The sequence below is a fragment of the Pundamilia nyererei genome, unplaced genomic scaffold (genome assembly GCF_000239375.1).
Source record: "Pundamilia nyererei isolate P.nyererei 1_Seehausen unplaced genomic scaffold, PunNye1.0 scaffold00218, whole genome shotgun sequence".
Classification (NCBI taxonomy): domain Eukaryota; kingdom Metazoa; phylum Chordata; class Actinopteri; order Cichliformes; family Cichlidae; genus Pundamilia; species Pundamilia nyererei.
In genome coordinates this window covers 411,319-431,777 of record NW_005187619.1, presented here as the reverse complement: position 1 = coordinate 431,777, position 20,459 = coordinate 411,319, and the positions used below count along the sequence as shown (strand labels likewise).

At 40.5% G+C, this 20,459-nt stretch overlaps 1 protein-coding gene across 1 annotated transcript in view; it reads left to right on the top strand.

The window, feature by feature from the left end:
• The first annotated feature begins 25 nt into the window (after window positions 1-25).
• The window catches only part of plcg2 (phospholipase C, gamma 2), a 43,506-nt gene continuing 23,072 nt past the window's right edge, over window positions 26-20,459 (top strand). Inside the window, exons 1-9 of the mRNA XM_013914704.1 lie at window positions 26-411; window positions 15,224-15,415; window positions 16,587-16,736; window positions 17,046-17,139; window positions 17,996-18,043; window positions 18,830-18,914; window positions 19,034-19,114; window positions 19,208-19,251; window positions 19,352-19,424. Of these exons, the coding sequence (XP_013770158.1) occupies window positions 15,232-15,415; window positions 16,587-16,736; window positions 17,046-17,139; window positions 17,996-18,043; window positions 18,830-18,914; window positions 19,034-19,114; window positions 19,208-19,251; window positions 19,352-19,424 (759 nt within the window). The 5' untranslated portion in view covers window positions 26-411; window positions 15,224-15,231. The remainder of the gene's footprint in view (window positions 412-15,223; window positions 15,416-16,586; window positions 16,737-17,045; window positions 17,140-17,995; window positions 18,044-18,829; window positions 18,915-19,033; window positions 19,115-19,207; window positions 19,252-19,351; window positions 19,425-20,459) is intronic.

Sequence of the window (20,459 nt, the reverse complement as noted above, 5' to 3'; positions counted from 1 at the left end):
TTGACACTCGTAGGTCAAACAGCTGTGTGCGTGTTTACATGAGCGCGTGAGCCTGTGAGAAGACTCCAGCACACAGAGAAACGTGTTATAAACGACCTTTTACGACTTTTGTGTGAAAACACAAGCCTGAGCATCAGAAGCGCTCATCCTGCAGCTCACTGCCCTCTCGTACTTTGCATAGATACCGTCCCTGCTTCCGGACTTTTTTATAACTTGCGGGCTATAATGCAAGTTAACTTTTACTTCCTTGTACACACACGCGGATAGAGGAACTGGCCGTTTTGCGGGTGGCCTTTTTGTCAGCGCTCTACATCCTCTCCTGTTTCACTTCAAAACTCTCAAATCATGGTTAGATAGAAAACAAACGAGCGGAGACTTTGGGAGCTGTAAGGATTCGATTTCACTCACAAGGTAAGCCGGACACTTTACTTTTCTTTATTTTTTTCCTCCTTTTTTGTTTTTGATGTCAGTTTTCTAGCGACCGCGGTGTGACACAGTTCAGCTGGCTGAGGGGAAATCCGCTTTTTGCTGGCGGCAGCTGCAGCAGTGTGTGCGGGGCTGCAGAGGATGTGTCTGACCAGGCGGCTCAGCGTGGAGGCAACTCCGTGTCAGAGCGGGACCGGTACCTCCGAAAGCCTTCACGCACGGCGCACTTTACATTTCTTCTATGGGGAACTAGTTTTGAGGTGAACCGTTGGGTCCACGTGGAAGAGTTTCACCCATATTTAATTCCAATACTTCAAACTGTTGGTCAGGATAATAGACACGGGGCCCTCTGTGGCTTTAGTGTGGGGCTTTGTGTAGCTGTTGTGCCATTTTATTGTAGTTTTGCGCCACTTTTGTGAGACTTGTTCTATTCCATAAAAGTCGTTTTTGTGTGATATTGCATTTCCTTGTTGTTGCTTCTTCTCCTGCCTTGTTTGGGGTTATTTGTGTGCTTTTTGTCTTTGTGGGTCGTTTTGCGACAGTTTCACTGCTGGAAGGTTAGTTATTGAATATTAAGAGGTCGCAGATTACTAGTTGCTCTGCTAAAAATGTCTTGCATTAATAACTGTAATGAGATGATCTGATAATGTGGTTGTATTTTTAGGCAATTTTAAGTGATCTGTGCAGGAGACCTGATTTAAATCAGGGTGTGCACGTTATTTTAGTTCATGCGTCTTTCTCAAGTGTGCCAGACCATTAAAATCACAGCACCATAACCCGTAATGTCAGTATCTTTAAGTAAAGCACATTATGAGAACAATACGTCCTTAAAAAACTGTCAAATAACTAAAATATTATTGGGGGGTTTTTCTCCTCAAGTTAGCAATCCATCTTTAAAACAGGAGTAATAGCGTATATGTTTCCCACATTCAGTGACTCTGCTGTCTGTGGATCTCAGTGGAAAGGCACAAAGCTTTACATCTTCACGATTCAAACAACTAATTCACAATTCAGGTCTTTTCATGCCTGTGTGGTAATACTGGCATCACCACACCAGGAGCAGTGTGCTTTTTCTTTTCTGAAAAGGTCTTTGGCACAGGATTGTGTTTTCTGCATTAGATGTTTCCTCAGCAGCACGTTCACTGCTGCTAAACAAGTTTTATTCTATTTAGGGCTGATTTCTGATTTTAAATGGAAACAAAATGTTGAATTTCCAGCTGTGCAAGGCACTCGTGTCAGGCAACATGGCCCCTGCTTGGTGTGGTTGGCTGATCACAGGCATGGGCGACTGAACTTGCTAAGAGCATCACTGAGGCGGTGCAAATTCAAACCAGAGAACTGTTCAGAATCAGTGCTCAGACTTTTACTGGCAAACCTGTGGGGTCTGTAGATGCAGAAGGAGCTCCTTACAAAGACTGTTTTGGAGATCTTTGGCTACGTGGAGTGAAGGATTACAGGAATTCAACCAGCACGCAAGCTGCGGGAAATACTTGCACACACTCTTCCAAAAAGCCAGCGCAGCATTGCCTTCGTTAAACGCTGATTGGCTGTAAAGGTTAAACAGGAAAGGGAACGACCATAGAAGACTTTACCACAATGATAAAAAAGCACAAAAAACAACAAAGATCAAAGAGGCATGGTTAGAAGCAGAGACGGTGGACAGTTTCCACTGTTTTCAGTTTCACAACACCACCGAGGTCTCTGTATGTCGTGACATTTATCTTCTCTGTGGCAGGGATGAAGCTGAAGGACCAACAAGTGCACAGCACGAACACGAGTTTCTCACGTTAGTAGCTGTCCCTCAGATCTGTATCTCTGCCCCTTTGTCCACAGCGACAAGATGTAGACGTATTTCTGTAAATCCCAGTTGTGCTGGGACCATTTTACCCCTGATGGTGTTGCACTCAAATGTCCATCTTGTCCAGAGTTATGTGAATAAAGGCTTTCCTGCATGGGAAAAGATCAAAAACAATCAAAAAACACAATAAACCCCAGAATGTGAGTTCTACTGCACATGTTCAGCTCATCACAGATGCCGTCCACCTGTCCAGAACTCACAAGAATCGTTATTTGTCCTACAGTATGGGTCAGAATTGAATCAAGTTTACATTCAGTGTTCATGTAATGGGTCTAACACGAGGTCACCGGTTTGTCTCTGTCATTCTCTCTCACCAAACCTAAAGAACGCATCACTCTCTGTTTGTGCTTCACACACGGATCGTGAGCCAGATGAGCAGCAACATCTAGATTCCCCTTTATGATCACCAACGTTTGTATGAGGAGTTGTAATTTAAGGATTTTCTGAGCAACTGAAGTTTCCTTCCATTCTGTTGACTGCAGAGGTGAAGTATATCACAGACAAATTCATCACATTTATTCAGGAATCTCTAAACATAATTTTCTCTTCAGTTTGCATCTTGATCATCATCTTGTGTCTCAAATTGTTTCTCAATTTCCTGGTTCCTTTTCTTCCTCTTTGCATTGCTTTTGATCAGTTTGAGTTCACACTGTGTCTGTTTTGTTTTTGGTTCTTGTGTATTGCTTTAATTATTGTGTCCATTCTTTGGCTCTTTGAGGGTCATTTTGCATCTGTTTCTTTTTGTGTATCATTTGTCATTTTGTGTCTCTTGCTTTTGTCGTTTGAAGTCCTTTTTGCCACATTGTGTCACCTTTTGCCCTTTTTGTATTTCGTTTGGGTCTTTTTGCCTCCTAATGATTTTGTCTGTCCTGTGTCTCTGCAGTTTTGCTTCTTTTGTCTTTTTTGTCATATTAGTCTATTTTTCCTCATTTCGTGTCTCTTTTGGGTCCTTATGTGCAGAGTTGCTATGTATTTTATGCTATTTGTTCATTGTACATGCGTTGTGGTCATTTTTGAGTCTTTTGTCTTTCATTCTTCTTGCTCATAGCGCGCCTATTTTTGTATAAATATAGTATAAATATCCAGATGGAGACACAAATCATCTTCTATGAGAGGCAAATGACTTCAACAAGACATGAACAAATTCTAAAGAAATTCAAGGACTGAAAATAAGATTTCTGTTTGGGTTGCCATGAGAAACAATGAGACACCAAATTAGCAGAAAAAGACTGAAATGGACCATAAATAGCTGCCTGTTGCCTTCATTCAGCAGACGTGTGTCCTACAGCTCGTAGTCTCATAACCTTCCTTGTTCTTTTCATTTCACTGAAAAACCAATGCAACGACGTAGCTGTAGCTCTGTGGAGCGCTAACACAGCCGTCTGTGAAAGTAAAGCACCTGCAGAGACGTTAAAACTAAAGGACAGACCCCAGAGTCACCGTATCTGTATCGCTGCTTCTTTTAAGGGCAGATATGCGGAGAACATTTTCATGCACGTCCTCTTGATCGTATTGATGGGGCTAACGGGTCTAGCCTGTTCTCTTGTTCCTTTTTTCTCACAGCCTTTGGCCGTAGATGTCTGTTGAAGTTGAATGAATACATTGTTGGCTGGCAGGAGGGAGATGGCGAAATGCAAACAAACACCAACAGTAATGTTCGCGTCCACCTCGTGGATCTGAACTCACTGTTGATGTTCACAGAAACACGCTGCTCCAGCTGCTAATAATCATTTTACTTCACTATGGCAGTGTTTGCTTAAATGGTTAATATTGATCCTTATTATTCACTGACACCGTCGCGTGTAACTGTGTGCGTGTAACTGTGTGTGCGTGTAACTGTGTGCGTGTAACTGTGTGCGTGTAACTGTGTGCGTGTGTAACTGTGTGTGTGTGCGTGTAACTGTGTGCAATCGGTTTGTAAATACTGCAGCAAGTAATTAACTGGAATATTTAGTTTTTTTGATATTCCAAATAATTTCCTAAATATGTGATGAGCAGTAAAACAGCCGCCTTGAGTCAGTACTTACAACATAATGTAAAGTGTTTCATCAGGTTAACTGGAAAGTTTAAGCAGACTGACTAATATCAGTGTTGTTAAATGTGCTAAATTTGTCAAAAAGTAAACTTTTTGCTGTTTGAAAAGTTCAAATCTGTGTGGCAGCCGTAGGAAATGGCTCTGCAAAAGATTTCTGCAAGAAAAATAGAATTTTTAACGCTTACCATTTGTTCTCTGCGTGAACAGAGAGGCCAGGCTTCAGTCTCCCGGTCTGCCCCGATTACCCACGCCGTCGACGTCCTGTCCTTGAAAGTGTTCGCATGTGTGCGTGCAAGTCCATGAAATGTTTTGAATGACTTCTGATAAAATTTGGCTTCCATCCATGGAGATCCTCACGGCCCGCTCAACGATTTATTGGTGGAAAATTTACAAAAAGCCTTTTAAATTAGAAACTATGATTCTTACAAGATCAAAACTGCGTGGACAGAGCAACATGTAGGAAGCACCATAAAAAGATTTCACATAGCATCTCATATTTGACCTTTGACCTCTTCTTCAAGGTTAAAAGAATGATCTAAAAGTGATAATAATGCTGTTTGGAGCTCTTTAATATGGAAATACGTTTTCAGATCGACATACGTGTTAGCATGGGATACTTACTGAGTACAGCTGATTAATTTATTATTGTGACTTTGTTGTCCACCTTACAGTAACAGGTTATTACTGTTCAAATATATAACAATTTAAATACATGTGAAATATTACTGAAAAAGTTCCTTTTTTTAATTTTAGAAAAGAAAAATACACTTTTTAATCAAAACGTTTATATTTATCGCTAACCATTTAAACACATTTTAATAAGCAATAAAATGAATGTTGCAAAGTACAGTATCCACATAAATAACCAATAATTATTCCCCAAATGTAGTCTAGTATATTAAAATGTAATTCAATAAGGTAAATAACTGTTCAAACTGCACTACAAACTCATTAAGGACGTTAATGTAGAAAAAAGCCCCCAAAATGAACATACTGTAAATAATTTGTTAAATCTCGTATCAGCTGGTAGCGTGATGTCACATATTTATTATCATTTATGCAGATGTTTGCAAAAAGAAAAGAGAAAAGTAAGATTCTGCATATTTGGTGTTTTTTTTTCTTTCTTTTTTTTTATTGCTTTTAAAACTGTTTGATGCAAAGTTCATATATGTGTAATTGTTAAAGAAGCAATGAGCTAAAAGAGGCTAAACCACAGGTGTCCAACTCCAGGCCTCGAGGGTTTTAGATGTGTCCTTGATCCATCACAGCTGATTTAAATGGTTAAATTGCCTCCTCAACATGTCCTGAAGTTCTCCACAAGTCTGCTAATGAACTGATCATTTGATTCAGGTGTGCTGACCCAGGGTGAGATCTAAAGCCTGCAGGACTCCGGCCCTCGAGGCCTGGAGTTCGACAGCCCTAAACAATTTAGCAACTGTGTGAGGAGATAAATAATAAAAATATCAAATCTCTTTCATGTGTTTATCGTAAAGCTTCAACAGTTAAACTTATTTGAATAAATGAGTCGAAATTAAGTTTTTTGTTTTTGCCGCTTCAGTTCTTTAAAATCAGGTTTCATATATATTGCTGCAGTGAAGCGAATGCCATTAGATCTGCACTGTTAGTCCTCAGACTAAACAAGCTGAAGATGTCAGTTTGTTCTACTCTTTTCTTAAAAAGATGCGTAGCTCAAGTTGTTTTCATTACTGTTTAAATGGGGTTTTTATTTCTCTGGTGCTTTTCATTCATATTTGGGTTGCATGTAAACAGACTCATTATTCTAACTTTCTTTTATGGCACAAGTGAGTGGATTAAAGTGAGCCACAGACTCAGTAATGCAGCCAAATTATGAATGCATCACCTCTGCGTAGGCCTGTGGGGTTTTGAGGAAGATGTGAGATAACGTTGTCCTATACTGCAGAAATGATTTGACTTGTGATAAATACCCAAATATTAAGACAATAGCCATACAGTTCATGTTGGGGATAATTCAATCCAGTAAAAACGCCGAGTGTAGAGCTTAGAAAGACCGACGGACACGGACATCTGTCCTCCTTCCTCTGCTGCTGCGGCGCATTCACTGCCTGCAGGTGTTGCTGCTAGAAAGTGAGAGGAGGCATTTCTCAGCCTGCAGCCAAGTTTAAAAAAACCTGCTAGATTTGAGAGTGTGGCACATTAAGCAACCAGCTGTTCTATATACATACATACATACAGCTTAGCGTTAGCTCGGTCAGAACAAAACTGCACTCTAACTACGAGCAGAAAAACACCAAATAAGAAAATAGACTGAAGCTTTTTTAGATTCTAAATGACACTTCTGAAGCGAAACGTTGCACAGGCAAAAATGAAACTGTTACAGAGACAATAATCCTTTTGTGGAGTACAAGAAAAAAGCATAAAGGAAGTTTGACGTCTGTATGATTTAAAGAGCTGTAGCGCGTGTTGCACCTCACCCAGCACCTCAGGCTGATGTGTCATCTTCAAGGTGCAAATCTTCATGCTCTTTCTGTAACATGCATCTCTGTATATCTGCTGTTAATCACCCGTAAATGATTCTTTTGTTCCACAGCATCTTAAACAAGTTGCTTTAGACTTTAGCTGGTACCTCGCTGCAAATATTGATATTAACCAACACGTCTTTGCTGAGGATGAGCTGGATCCTTCAGCCTCTTCACTGCACGTGCTGAACTCAGCAACTTGCTGAGTTGCTGAGGCCACAGTGGTCTAATTTACAGACAACCACAGACTGTATATAAAAGATGGGCACAGCGACACAAAGCCACATATAGGTTTTGGGACATGGCGGTTGCTGTTCTGGCTGCTGCTCTGTTACTTTTTGGAGCCGGAAGCTGCACTCGTAAACTGCACGAAGGACACATACATGATTTGTCGTTTTTGTAGTTTTGCCTCTTCGCGCCACCGCAGTGGATTTTAAATCAAACAATCGATATGTGATGAAAGTGTAGCTTTAAGTCTTAAATGCAAGGACTGGCCACTCATTTTCAGAGGCTTAAAAGTAAATTACTAACATCATTTTCAATATAAAGATGGATGAAAATCATTAGCAGTTCATAACTGAGCCCGTGGACATCCCTACATGCCGTTCCCCCCCCGAGATGCTCTGCCAGGCTTTTGCTGTGGCTGACTTCTCTTGCTTCATCTGTTGCACAGGTTGCTTTCGGCTCATTGTCCATCTGAACTTTGAAGTCTGTCCACACGGTTTTGCAGCATTTGTGTGAATCTGAGCAGAGTGCAGTCCTGTCCACAGTTCATCACGAGCAGTCACATCATCAGTAAACGCCAGTAACACTGCCTCCATGACCTGTTTGTTACCTACTTCATACTTTTGTCATGTCGTTATGTCGGTAAAAACAGGCTAACCTCGGTTTAGTTAGTTCAAAGAGGCTTGTTTGGATGTTTAATCTGCTTCTTTTAAAGCCTGGGCATCTCTTGATGACAGCGATACTCCTTCCTCCTCATGAGTGCTCCTGACTTGGTTAGATGTTGTGAAATAGTTTTTCCTTAACCATGGAAATAATCCTGTCATCCACTTTAGTTTAGTCTTTGGTCTTTCAGTCTGTCGGTGCATTCCTTCTGTTTATGAATGAATCCGATTGTTTATATGGTCAGTTTCTGATATCTTTCTAACCGGTTTATTTTTGGTATTTCAGCCTGATGGCCTCCCTCACATGTACTTATATTGTTTTCAGCTCAAAATTACAGTTAAATGCGATAAAGAAGAGAAAGTCTGACTCTATTGTTGCATTATAGCTTTTTTAAATTTAAATCTTTTCTATAGAGATTTCTGAAACAGGTATAAATTCTATAAAAAGGTGAGGACCTTAACCCAGCGGTTCTCAACCCCCAGGCCATGGACCAGTACCGGGCCGCGAGAGTTGAGGCTCGGGTGTGAAATGAATGGTTTTCAGGGTTTTTTAGCGTTATTTATTCATTTATTTATTTATTTTTACCATTTTTATCATTAACCTGGTTTCCCTGAGTCTTTTCCTGTGTGTTATTAATAAATCTTGGTTTTTTTGGTACCAGTACTGGTTTTATTTCTCTTTGAAAATATTGTCGGACAAACTGTTCTGTGGCACAAAAAAGGTTGGGGACCGCTGGGTTAACCAATCCCAAACCCCACCCATGACCTGCTGACCCCATTCACAGCAGTACAATGCTTAGCTGCCTACCATCCTCTTTAGCCAATACACTGGCTATGGAAGCATGTCATACAACCCAAATATAAAAACATGCAAAGTATCCCTGTAAATAGCAGCTTTGTGTTTCTATGAATGCATTCCTTTGGCATCAAAGGTGGTTTGGCTGAAAGAAACATCACATCCTCATTTCACATAAACACAAATCTTCCTGAAATGTTTTCCATACAGTCGTGCAGGATGTTCACCTGACTAAGGCCTCAGTTTGTGCTTAATAAGTATGAGGAAATTTGTTAATGTAAATAAGATCCTTAATAGGGACTGTCCCTCACTGGACTTCAGTAGGAAAAGCAGGGGCATAGTGCTGCAATTATGTCAGTTAATTATTCACCTTTCCTCAGAACACTGAAGAATGCTCAGTGTTTAATGTTTCAGCCGTATTCACAGGAAAGCACATCCTGGATTTTTACACATACAGACGTACTTTTAATCATATGTAAAGATAAAAATGGCATTTCTTCTTAATCTATGCTCTGTTTTGACTGTAACTCTTCACTAACATTTCTTAATGTACTGTATTCAGTGTTGTGACACACTTCACAAGAGGTAACTCAAAGTTTACGCAGCTCAAAGTGAAATCTTTCATGTTGGAGGCATGTTCAGTCTCCAAGCGGTTTATTTGTTCTGTTTTTTTTCTCCTTCTCTTCACCCAACCCCTGACAAACAATTGTTACAACCACTTCTACTCAAAGAGCTCAAAAATATTAGACACATTAACAATGTTATGCTGAAGTGCATGATAGTCACAGTGTAAGGAACTTTCAAAGTGTTACGTTTTTGTGAAAAGGTTTTCACAGTCTCTGTGCAGTGCTGTGAAAAACTGAATCATCTGAGACTCTACAGGCCTCAGCTGGCAGGCTAAGTGTTAAAGTTCATGAAAGGACCATTAGAAAAGGACTGAAGTACGGCTTTCTCAGAAGGGTTGCCAGGAGGAGGAAGCCTCTACGCTCTAAAGAAACAAACGACAGTCAGGTTTGCAAAGCTGCATCTGAACAAACCAGAAGACTTCTGGAAATATGTCCTTTGGACAAATAAAGCAGGATGCAGCTATGCTGCAGTGGTGGAGTCCTGACCTCAGCCTGACTGAAAGCTTCAGAGAGCTGTGAGACTGATGAAGTCATACAGAAAACAATTACTTCTTGCTGAATCATGAGGTGTAATTAGTTTTTCACAGGGCTGCATATTACAAGGTTGCTGTCTTAAAAACCTTTCTTTTACGGTGCAGTTTTAGCTCCCGAGAGAAGCTTGTTAGAGCACTGTTGCATCACCTTCATTTGGGTCCTTGGTCCTAGTGCACATTTACCTCACAGTGTACTGACTTCACCTCATTGCATAGTGAGTTGATAGCTTCTCCGCTACATAATAACAAGCTTGTTACGTTCCCTCAGAGTGACTTCTTTAGCTCAGAGTTAGCTGTTGCAACTTTGAGTTTTGTTACACCAGCAACAATATCCTCGAAAGGCCTCACCACCATAACTGTCTCCACCTGTGTGTCTCCAACCGTTTCAGTAGCGTACAGCTGCATGTCCCATCCTCTGCAGTGAGAGTAAGACAGAAAATCCCCCCGTGTCATAAATTTGCTTTATTTCCTTCGTGAAAACAAAAATAAGAGAAAAACTTTGTGATATTTTTAGAGGAATTATTTCTTTTAGGTGATTAACATCATTAACTAACATCATTCTTTTGGCATGTGTCAGCATCATCAGTGAAAGTTGTGGCAACAGTGGAGATGTTACTGCACCATCCTGGTAGGTGTTTGCTGGATCTTTGTAACATCTGTGTAACAGCGAAGCCTGTCGACGTTACAGTAGGTTGCAGTTAGCTGCAGTACCAGCAGAGGGAGATATTTTATTTTAAGCCGATATGAAAATAATGAGTTTAAACAGACTTAAACAGACTAACACATGTAAATGCATATTAGCCACCTAGCTTAATCGTTCCTGGCATGTATTTCATACCTTCCTTGTTCACTAGCGATTTCTTGGCTTTAAATGTATCATCTCCCCCTGCAGGTGGGCTGCTTGGACCGGCGTGTCTGTTACGTGCTTTCCCGTGAAATTAGGTTGCTTGGAGACATTGTTTGGCCTAAAGCTTTCAAGCTTGTCTAAGTTTGCACCAAGTCATGCACACCAACAAACCTCATGCTTCTCATACTGACCACACCCTCCCAGTTTGGTGATTTCTCTGATGTGTCAGTGATGCTGCCTGCAGCCCAGGCATGCAAACTCTAATTGTAGTTTGCTTCTTAAATGAAAATGTCATTTTAAAGCTTTTGAGGGTAATGGTATGTAGATGTTGTCTGTCCGTCTGGAGGCGTCTTGAGTTGAAACTGAAAGACGTAACCTTGGTATGCAGGACGGAGATAATTGTGATAAAAATCGAATCAAATTGAAAGCGAACAGATTTTGGACAGTTTATAGACTGTATTTTTAAGATGGCACAGCATCTTCACACAGTGATTTCTGGAGGCTTGGGGTTTACACTTTGACCTTCTTTTTTTGAGTTAGAAGTAGACACTAGATGAGTGTAATGGCGCACAGGTGCAACACACAGGTACACATATGCCTGCTAGTCGAGTTTCAGGAGTGGAATTAGCGGAGTGCTAGCTGCTACAGCTGCCTGGACCAGCACACATGCCACTCAAAGCAGCTTCTCCCTAACTTAACACAGTTGTTAGGAAGGGGGAAATGTTCGGCAGAGGTCAGTTTTTTATACTAGTCTGCAAACATGCATATTTGTGCTGCAAGTCCAAGCATTTAACTGTGGGGATCTGTGGCTGACTCACTTTGGAGTCAGCCTCAAGAGGCAGCTAGAGAAACTGCAGCTTTTTGCACTTTGCGACATGAGTGCTTATGTAATAATGTACATGGGTTGAAATGTCAACACACTGACCGGAGTTGCAGCATGTGTGATCTCAACTTCCACTTCCTTTTGTATTCTGCTGCCTTTCTGTTAGCACACCCCACAAATGAGATGAAGATATGAAAAAGCAAAAATAGAAATGGTGCCAGATGTGGAGTTTGGACGTGGACCCACTCGTCAGAAAAGACGTGGGTGAGGTCAGCTTCCCATTTCAGGCTAAAGTAGAATCCAGATATAGTGAAAGAATTAACGTGTCGTCACACGGCTCAGAACACGGACATTCCTGTGCAGTGACCTGGATTCAAGTGAAACCATAAAGTCTGAAAACTGGGACGAGATGTAAATGAGTGATTTCTGTTGTTTGTCGTCAGCACCGTGTCAGCCAGAAGGGTCTGAAGCGACATGTGGCTATCGCAAGTCTCCCAAAGCAGCCAGATGACTGTAAGACACGCAGAACTACCACAAACCACACGGTCATGTTGCTATAGTCGTTTTGCTTCACCGGCTATGTATCATGCAGATATTTTGCATCTCCTAGTAGTTGTTTTGTGACTCTCACTGGTTGTGTTATATCTGTTTATGGCCAATTTGCATCTCTTCCTATCTTTGTGGTCATTTTGCATCTCCCAACCTGAAAAAGAAGTAAAAGTTCACACTATATGGCTCGTTGTCCTGGGCAGTAATCCACACGTGCATTTATTCACTGTTTTCAGATCAAGTATGTGCATTTATTATTTTTTCTTGATCGTATGTGTTAGTAAAAAGCATCGTACATTTCTTGTCTGAAGAAGGGACACATCAGTAGGGATTCTGAATAGACTCTAAATATCTGTTTCGCCTCCTTGTGAAACCGTTGTGTAGTTCAAAACTATTTTTAGGCTCTTGTGTTGTGTCATTGAGGGTCTTTATTTCCTATCAAGTATTCTCATTACCCGCAGATCTGCTGTGTTTTCCTTGCACCCCCTTCATGCCACTCCTAAACCGAGGGGTTCCACAGAGTTCAATCCTGGGTCCATTATTATTGTCTTTACATTAAATGATACCTGCTAAAGACTAATCTTTTAATCGCATTTATTATCACTTTGAAAAACACTTACTTACAATAAGTTCATTTACAGAAATGGCTCACAGAAAATTGTACTGTATGAACCTGTTAAAGAAGAGTAAAAAACAAAGGAAACAATAAATGTCTTTAAAAACGATTTAATGAAACAGAACTGGGATGAAGTGTTCAGAAACAGGATGCGAACGGTGCTTATGATGAATTGCTTAGAATATTTACATTATTGTATAATACAAACTGTCCAATAAAGCAATATAGTAGAAAGCATGAATATACGGACTGTCCACGGATAACAAAAGGTCTGCTAAAGAAGGAAAAATGCACTATACAGAGATTTCTTAAGAAAGAGAACCAAAGGTACTGAAATTAGATATGAAAGATATAAAAATAAGTTAATGAATATACTTAAATATAGTAAGAAGGAATTAGATAATAATAGAAATAATATTAAAAGACTATGGGAAATACTGAACAGTGTTATAAAACATGGGGCTGGACTAAACAACCATCCCACGTATTTCAGTGTTTCAATGAATATGAAGAATATAATATGGATGTTGTAGCAAACAGCTTTAATCATTTCTTTGTAACTGCTGAAGCAAATTTAGCAAGAACGATCACTGATCCTGGGACAGCAGAGGATAGACAGAAATCCTTATTCAATATTTCTCACAGCTGCCGATGAAAATAAAGTTTTTTAAATTGTCAAAAAATGTGAAAATCAGAAATCCTTGGATTGTAATGATACTGATATTCTTTGAGGGTATTTTAAAACCATTTACTTACATTTCAAACTAGTCGATTTTCAGACCGAATGAAAACAAAAAGTTATAGCTCGGGCAACAAACACCATTTCACAAACTACAGGCCTGCCTCTTTACCTCAGTTCTCAAAAATACTTGAAAAACTGTTTAACAACCAACTGGAAAATGTATAGATAAACTACTCACCGAGAGTGGGTACGGCTTCAGATGAAGAAGATCAACATCATCGGCACTATTAGATCCAACAGAATACATCACAAATTCCACAGACAAAAATCAATATGTGGCCGGGTTGTTCATAATCTTGAGAAAAGCATTTGACCCTATAGATTAGGATATATTAATAAGAAAACTGGAACTTTATGGTGCCAGAGGCGTCGTTTTAAACTGGGTTCTGAATTATATAAGAGACAGGAAGCAGTTTGTGAAATGAAAGGGTTATTGCTCTTTATGTATGGGCATTGCTTGTGGTGTACCCCAGGGCTCAGTTTTGGGCCCATAATTCTTTAACTTATACATCAATGACACCTTTAAAGTGTTCAAAGTATTACAAATGTCACTCTTTGCTGATGATACAAACATTTCCTGCTCTGGTGATGATCTGGGACAACTAACCAAATAAATGAAGTTCTTTACAAAAACACATTGTCATTAAATTTGAATAAAACTAAACTGTGTTATTTGGTAATAGCAGTTTAAGTACAAATGTTAACATTCAAATGAACGAAGTTGATACTGAGTGAAAATACATTTCTTGAGGTAATAATAGATGAAAAACTTAACTGGAGAGAATAAGATATGATATATAAGATATAATCATTAGTCTCAAGAAGCATTGCAGTACTAGTAATACTATTGCAATGCTAGTTGCATTACTAGCATTGCAATACTAATCCAGTCCAATGCTGCTAGTATTAGACTGGACTTCATATTTTCCACTGTTCACTGGTTTCACCTTACGTAAGCTATTGTGCAGAGGTCTGGGGCAATAACCAAAAAACAACATTGCATTCACTGTTTACTCTTTTTATAGTTCAAATCATCCACACTGCAGGTTACAGGTTATATACACACTCACTACTTTCTCCCTGTTCTTTTTGAGAGAAGGAAGTTATAACTTAAGGTGTTTTTGTAACTTCAAGCTGTGACTGTGTGATACCGGGAGCAGTCTTTGTGTTTCTGTGCGTGCAGTGAAGCTGTGGACCAGTCCGAGTGTGGAGTTGAGGCAACGTCCAAACATAAAGCAGTTTAAAAGAGTTATAAAGAAAGGAAAACGCTGAAATTCAGTGAATATCTCTGTTTAGCTTATGCTTACTGTATTATACAATTAACTTTTCAAAACTGGAGGTATTGGTTTTGTTGTGTGGAGTCACAGTTTACTGCAGATTATATCAGTAAGGAAGCTGATTAAATGTTGACTGATAACTTCTGGCGAAGGGGTGGGATTAGATACGTGTGCACGTATCCAAATATTAGCTCTATTTTTGTGGCATTTTTTCTAAATGAACTTCTGTCTATTGTTTACATGATTGAAACAAACAAACAATACTTTTTCTCTAAAGGCAGACATTTTCAAATTAAAGACCTGCACATTTCAAAGTAAAACAGCAACCAAATGTACTGAATAAACCCAACATTAATAATAAAACATGATTTTTTTTTCCTGTCATCATCGTATTTCGTAACTTACTTAAAGGCAGGATTGATTTAGTGATGCCTTCTGGAGTAAAGGATGATTTATGGAGCAGTAGGCGAGGTTTGTTTCTCGGTGAGTTTGTGGGAAAAACATACGCTCTGCTTTAAAAGCTGTTGCAGGATTCATAAATGTGTCACAACAGGGAGGATTTTACTCTAGTATGCACCAGCTGCAAGGTGCCTGTGATGACTGATGGGTTAGTTGTTGTTTAAAATGGTCTCAGCCAGCAAAAACTCATGTTTCCACGTTTTCCTAATTATTCAAAAGTCACGCTTCGGCTTTCTCCCACCCTGTGTCAGCTGCAGAGATGGCTCGTTTGGGGCAGCAGGGCGAGATGACTGAGTACAGGAAGATCGTGATCAAGCGGGACCTGGAGATGGGCGTGGTCATGACGGTGTTTCGGCAGAAGGCAGAGCGCCTCACTGTGCAGGTCATCATGGAGACCCGTCAGGTGGCGTGGACACGTACCGCAGACAAGACCGATGGCGTCTGTAAGTATTTGAGTCTCAGTTGTACGACCTGAGGGTCCCACTGTTTCCTCTGTAAGGCTTGTTGTCATACACCGTGATGCTCCAGCTCAGAATCTGTCAGGTTTGGTTCACAACTTTCAAAAATGGGTTCATCTGAAGCAGGATGTGACATGTTTTAAACCACACCATCCACACTCCTTTTTCTGTGACCTTATTTCCCGTTTCCTAGTATCTATATAGCGGATGTATGTAACCACGGTAACGTCCGCCAGTGTTTTGGGCATTTTAAAGCCACAGTGTTACCATTTTGGTCACTGCCTCATTTCTGTTTCTTTTCTGTGACCCTATGACTAATCACAACATCCCTATAAAAACAAATATCAAACCACACCTCAAAAAGCCAGGAGGCACATTAGTGTATCGGAGGTACCACAGCACATAGAACAGTACCTGTTATCTCCTGCACTTCACTGCTCATTGTGTAGTTTTGAATATCAGCTTCATGAAGCTTCAGAGATGACTGTGGCTAAAAAAGGAAGTTAACCATACATCATATACTCCAGTTTATAAAACAATGTGCATGTTTTGTCTAAATTTCTCCTTGATGGTGTGATTTCACTTTATTCTTATAAATGCATTTGGGGTATTTTAACCTTTATTTGATGGGACAGTGGAGAAAGACACAGAACATAGCCTCGAATCCTTATGGCATATGGGTCACCTGCTGAACACAGGGTGACTCCACTTTAAAAAGGAAATAAAAAACGAGTTTATCATATCTGTGCACAGAGGCCTGATATCTCATCACATGGCTCTGGGGAAAAGATGAGTTAATTATCCTGTTTGTGCGATATAATTGGTAAATGGGGTGGCTGTAACTGAGGTGGTCAGCTACTAAGTGCAAAGTTAGTGGTTCAAACCCAGTCTGCATGCCAAATATCCTTGAGCAAGATACTATGTGCACATAAGCTCCACCCCCTGTTTGTAGTAGGTTTGATAAAGGGGAGGATGAACTGAGGGGCCCAGTGTTAGTGCAAATCAAACATTTCTACTTTAGTAAAGTCTATGAATAAAGTCTAAGTTTGGAAACATGCATTACAGGTCTCCTTCGGGAATGATGATGGTCGTATAGTTAAATCACATCCTTTAAAAACTGTAGCTGCTTTAAAGAAACACGTGTGCTGCGTTTCAGTGGACCTGTCTGAGATCCGGGAGATCCGTCCGGGAAGGAACTCCAAGGACTTTGAACGCTTCAAAGATGGGAAGGACAAGCACGATGAGAGCACCTGCTTCACCATCTTTTACGGCTCCCAGTTTGTTCTCAGCACCCTCAGTCTGGGAGGTGAAGCTTTATAGATGTTTCATGCAGTGTTTATAACAGAATTTAGTAGCATCAGAAATATGTATCTGCTGCACAACAAACTCGTAGTTGCCAAGTGGATTTGCGTGATGTATTTGCATCTTCTTTTCATTTCCCACGCTTGCTGTTAAGTTCTTTTGAAGCTTTTCAGTGCATAAGTGCACCTGTTGCTCCAGGAAGTGCCCAGTGCAGGCTAATTTGTTTTAGGGGTGTATATGTAATATAACCAAATCCACTGGTGTTTTCACGAACACATCTTTGAATATTGAGTCTTTTTTTCTCATTGTGCAGCTGATTCTGCGGATGAGGCGCAGAAATGGCTGGTGGGACTTGAAATGCTGAGGGAGGAGACTCGGGCATCACCAACCCCGGTGCTCATAGAGAGGTAGCCGTGCACGCTGCAGTGTTTTCATCACCTCAGACACTGACTTTTATTCATTCTGTGAAGATGTCCTCCAACCATAGCTGCCTCGAATTTAAAGCAAAACATTACCCTAAGGTAGCGGTGTCAAACATGTGGCCTGGGGGCCAGAACTGGCCTGGAAAAGACCAGCCTGCCAGACAGCTTTGGAAAATGTAAAAGATGGCAGAAAGTTTTGGACTTTTAACTGTATTTTTATATGTTTTGCAGCTTTTCCTGCTGATAAACACCTCCCCCGAGCCATTTCATCTGACACCGAAGTATTTAAGTGACAGATAAACATTTAAATGACAGGAAAGTTCCTGTTTTTCACTGTCTACTATATAAATTGTGGTTTTAAAAAAAAAGAAATTTTTTTTTGCAAATACAGCACATTGTGGCAGTGAGCTACCAGAAACCTTATCACGTAGAAAAACTGAGAGGTGCTGCACTTCTTTACCTTATATTAAGATATTTCAGGGATTAAATGTGCAGTCAAGCATCTTTAGAGCGACAGAATGTGAAGTTTCACATGTTCGGCCCACTTAACTTAACAAAGCGGGCTCTAAAAGTAAAAATGTGAACTGTTTGAGGTCTTTGTTTTTCCATGATCTAAACATAAACTACAGTCTTTGCTTTCAAATGTTACATTATACATACTGTTAGGATGCACCTAACAATATGAGTCATGCAAACACCTACAGACACACAGACACCCAGCTGTGTTTCCATGACTTAACAGGATACACACACACACACACACACACACACACACACTTCCATAGTTATTTGTGGCTGTGCTGCTCTGATCATTGCTCTCTCTGTGTTATTGCCCCTCCAGCTGGCTGAGGAAGCAGATGTATTCTGTTAATCAGACCAAGACAAACAGGTATGCTGAATATAAAGATTACCTACTAACTGTTTAGTTTATGATACTTACTAATATTTCTTTTTTTAAACAAAATAAATCCAGTGGTTTTACCAGTGTGCTGCAGCCCCGATCTCTGGTCCCACCAGCACTAGCGCCTTTTTGCCTTCAGCCACCTGCTGTGTTTAATATGGATTCTTTAAAAATGAACAGACGCTAAATATTCCAGCTGGCTATATTTAACATGTAGCTAGATGTCTCGAGCTGAAGAGTTAGTGAAGCAACAAACTGTGGAGAGAGCATGCTCAGTTGCTGCGGCTCTGTGGTCCACGCCCTCCTGCATGCTCAGAGCGTGAAATGACTGAATGTCCAAACTGTTGTATGGAACACATAAACAGCACTTGACTGTGTTCATCATGTAACAGGATGAGAAATTAATTGGAACAAAGTTGAAATCACGGCAGGACATAAGTCTGGTAAATCTGTTCATGCTGATCCGACCCTTTAAAGTTTACCCATAATGCACTTAGCGATGCAAGCTTCTGTTACTCTGCAATGCGTCACAGATAGTACTACCCTGTGTTACTGATGCTGCGCCTTTCAACCCTGGAAACTTAAAAATTTCATGTGGATGTAATCTAGATCTCAGAATAATTTCACATTGCGTACACTCATAAAAAAATCTGTTCTATACCTGATGTTAAGTGGGCTTTTTTCTGCACAGAGGACAGTGTCTGAGCATGCTATAACCAGTAATAATAAATGGTTTCCAGTCTGATCACACTGGGTTTTTTGTCTCATATCCAGCATCTCCTTGAAGGAACTGAAGGCACTGCTTCCTTTGATGAACTACAAGGCGCCGAGCTCTCGCACTTTGAAAGAAAAGTTCCAGGTATTTCCACTTTGCGGATGCATTTTTAAAAACATAGTTAAACCCCCTCAGAACACAAAACAGTCGTCTGCAGCTGCTCCCGTCAGCTTGATCACAGCTTTCCTGCTCTGCTTTCGCAGGAAGTGGGCTCGAAGAAGGATCGCCTGGACTTTGAGCAGTTTCATAAATTTTACAACCTTCTCATGTTTGAGCAGAATGAGGTTGGTATGAATGAATGACATCACATAATATCACCAGACACAGGTTCTTGTTTTTGTAGCCCTTTCATTCATGCTGGGTTCGTTTTTTCTCAGATTCTTGACGAGTTCAAGAAAGAATCCTGCGCCTTCATTCTGGGGTGAGATCCCGTTTCCTCTCGTGTAAATAATAGCGATCTGATGAAGGATGCTCTGACGGCATCGTGTGAATGTGTGTTCCCTCTCTCCTCCGTCCTGCAGTAACACAGACAAACCGGATGCTTCGGCCGTTCTCCTGCACGATTTCCAACGATTTCTCATCTATCAGCAACAGGTAAACAAGCTACAAGGAATAACGAGCATGTCGGACAAGCCGTGACTATATTTAGGGTGAGGATTATGCAGGAAGCAGACACGGAGCAAACCTGGCACTCGAGGAATCCTGAGTAGAATTTGGAAACTTTGAAGGTGGAAAAGAGCCAAACAGATTAAATATAACCAATCATACTGCAGCCAGCACACGTCCAGGACCAGCTGAGTGGTGGAATTCATCTTTCTTTTCACTGTCATAGCAAAGATATGGGTAAATGTACTTCTATTTATTATAATTGTAACTAGTGTGGCGTTGGTTCATCTGGTGTGATGAACAGGGATACTGTACATGTCTTGATGGGTACTTAAGTGAAGCTGTAATGTGTTTACGCAGTGCACATGTGTGTGAGAACGACAGTTTGCAGGGATAAAAACATTTAAACGTTATTTGGAGGCAAAGTCAACAAAACTTCTGAAGCTTTTAGAATTTTCTGGTGATTCTATGCATGCAGCTTTAAGTCATATTATGAATCAGACTCATGACTCCACGTGAGGCTGTAAAATAATTGCCTGGATTCATCCTAACATGCCTGCTGAGGTCTTTGCTTACAGTTACACCCACTTAAAGGACATATATGTCATCATTTGTCATGGTCCTGGGTCATCTTACCCAGAGTTTGGATTATTGAAATATTTTTCTTTTTCAATATTGTTTCATGTATTTCCTCCTTTATTTATGCCGGATACTAGTTTCCGAGTTCATTCAGACTTTAGTTCTCCCCGCTGTTCTGTCCTCTTGTGTCAGTCCTCCTGTATTAAGTTCATTCTTGTCTGTGTTCTCTCACTTCCTGTTTTATTTTGATAGTTAGCCATTCCTTGTGCTTTGCTTTCAGTTTTGCTTCCCTTGTCTTGTCCTCTCATTACTTCCTGCTGTGTTCCCCACCTGTTTCCACTTGTCTCATCACCTCTTGTTGCTCCTGGATTTTGTTTCCTGATTTCAGCCTCGGCCTATTGCAGCATAACTAAGGGAGGATTCAGGGTCACCTGGTCCAGCCCT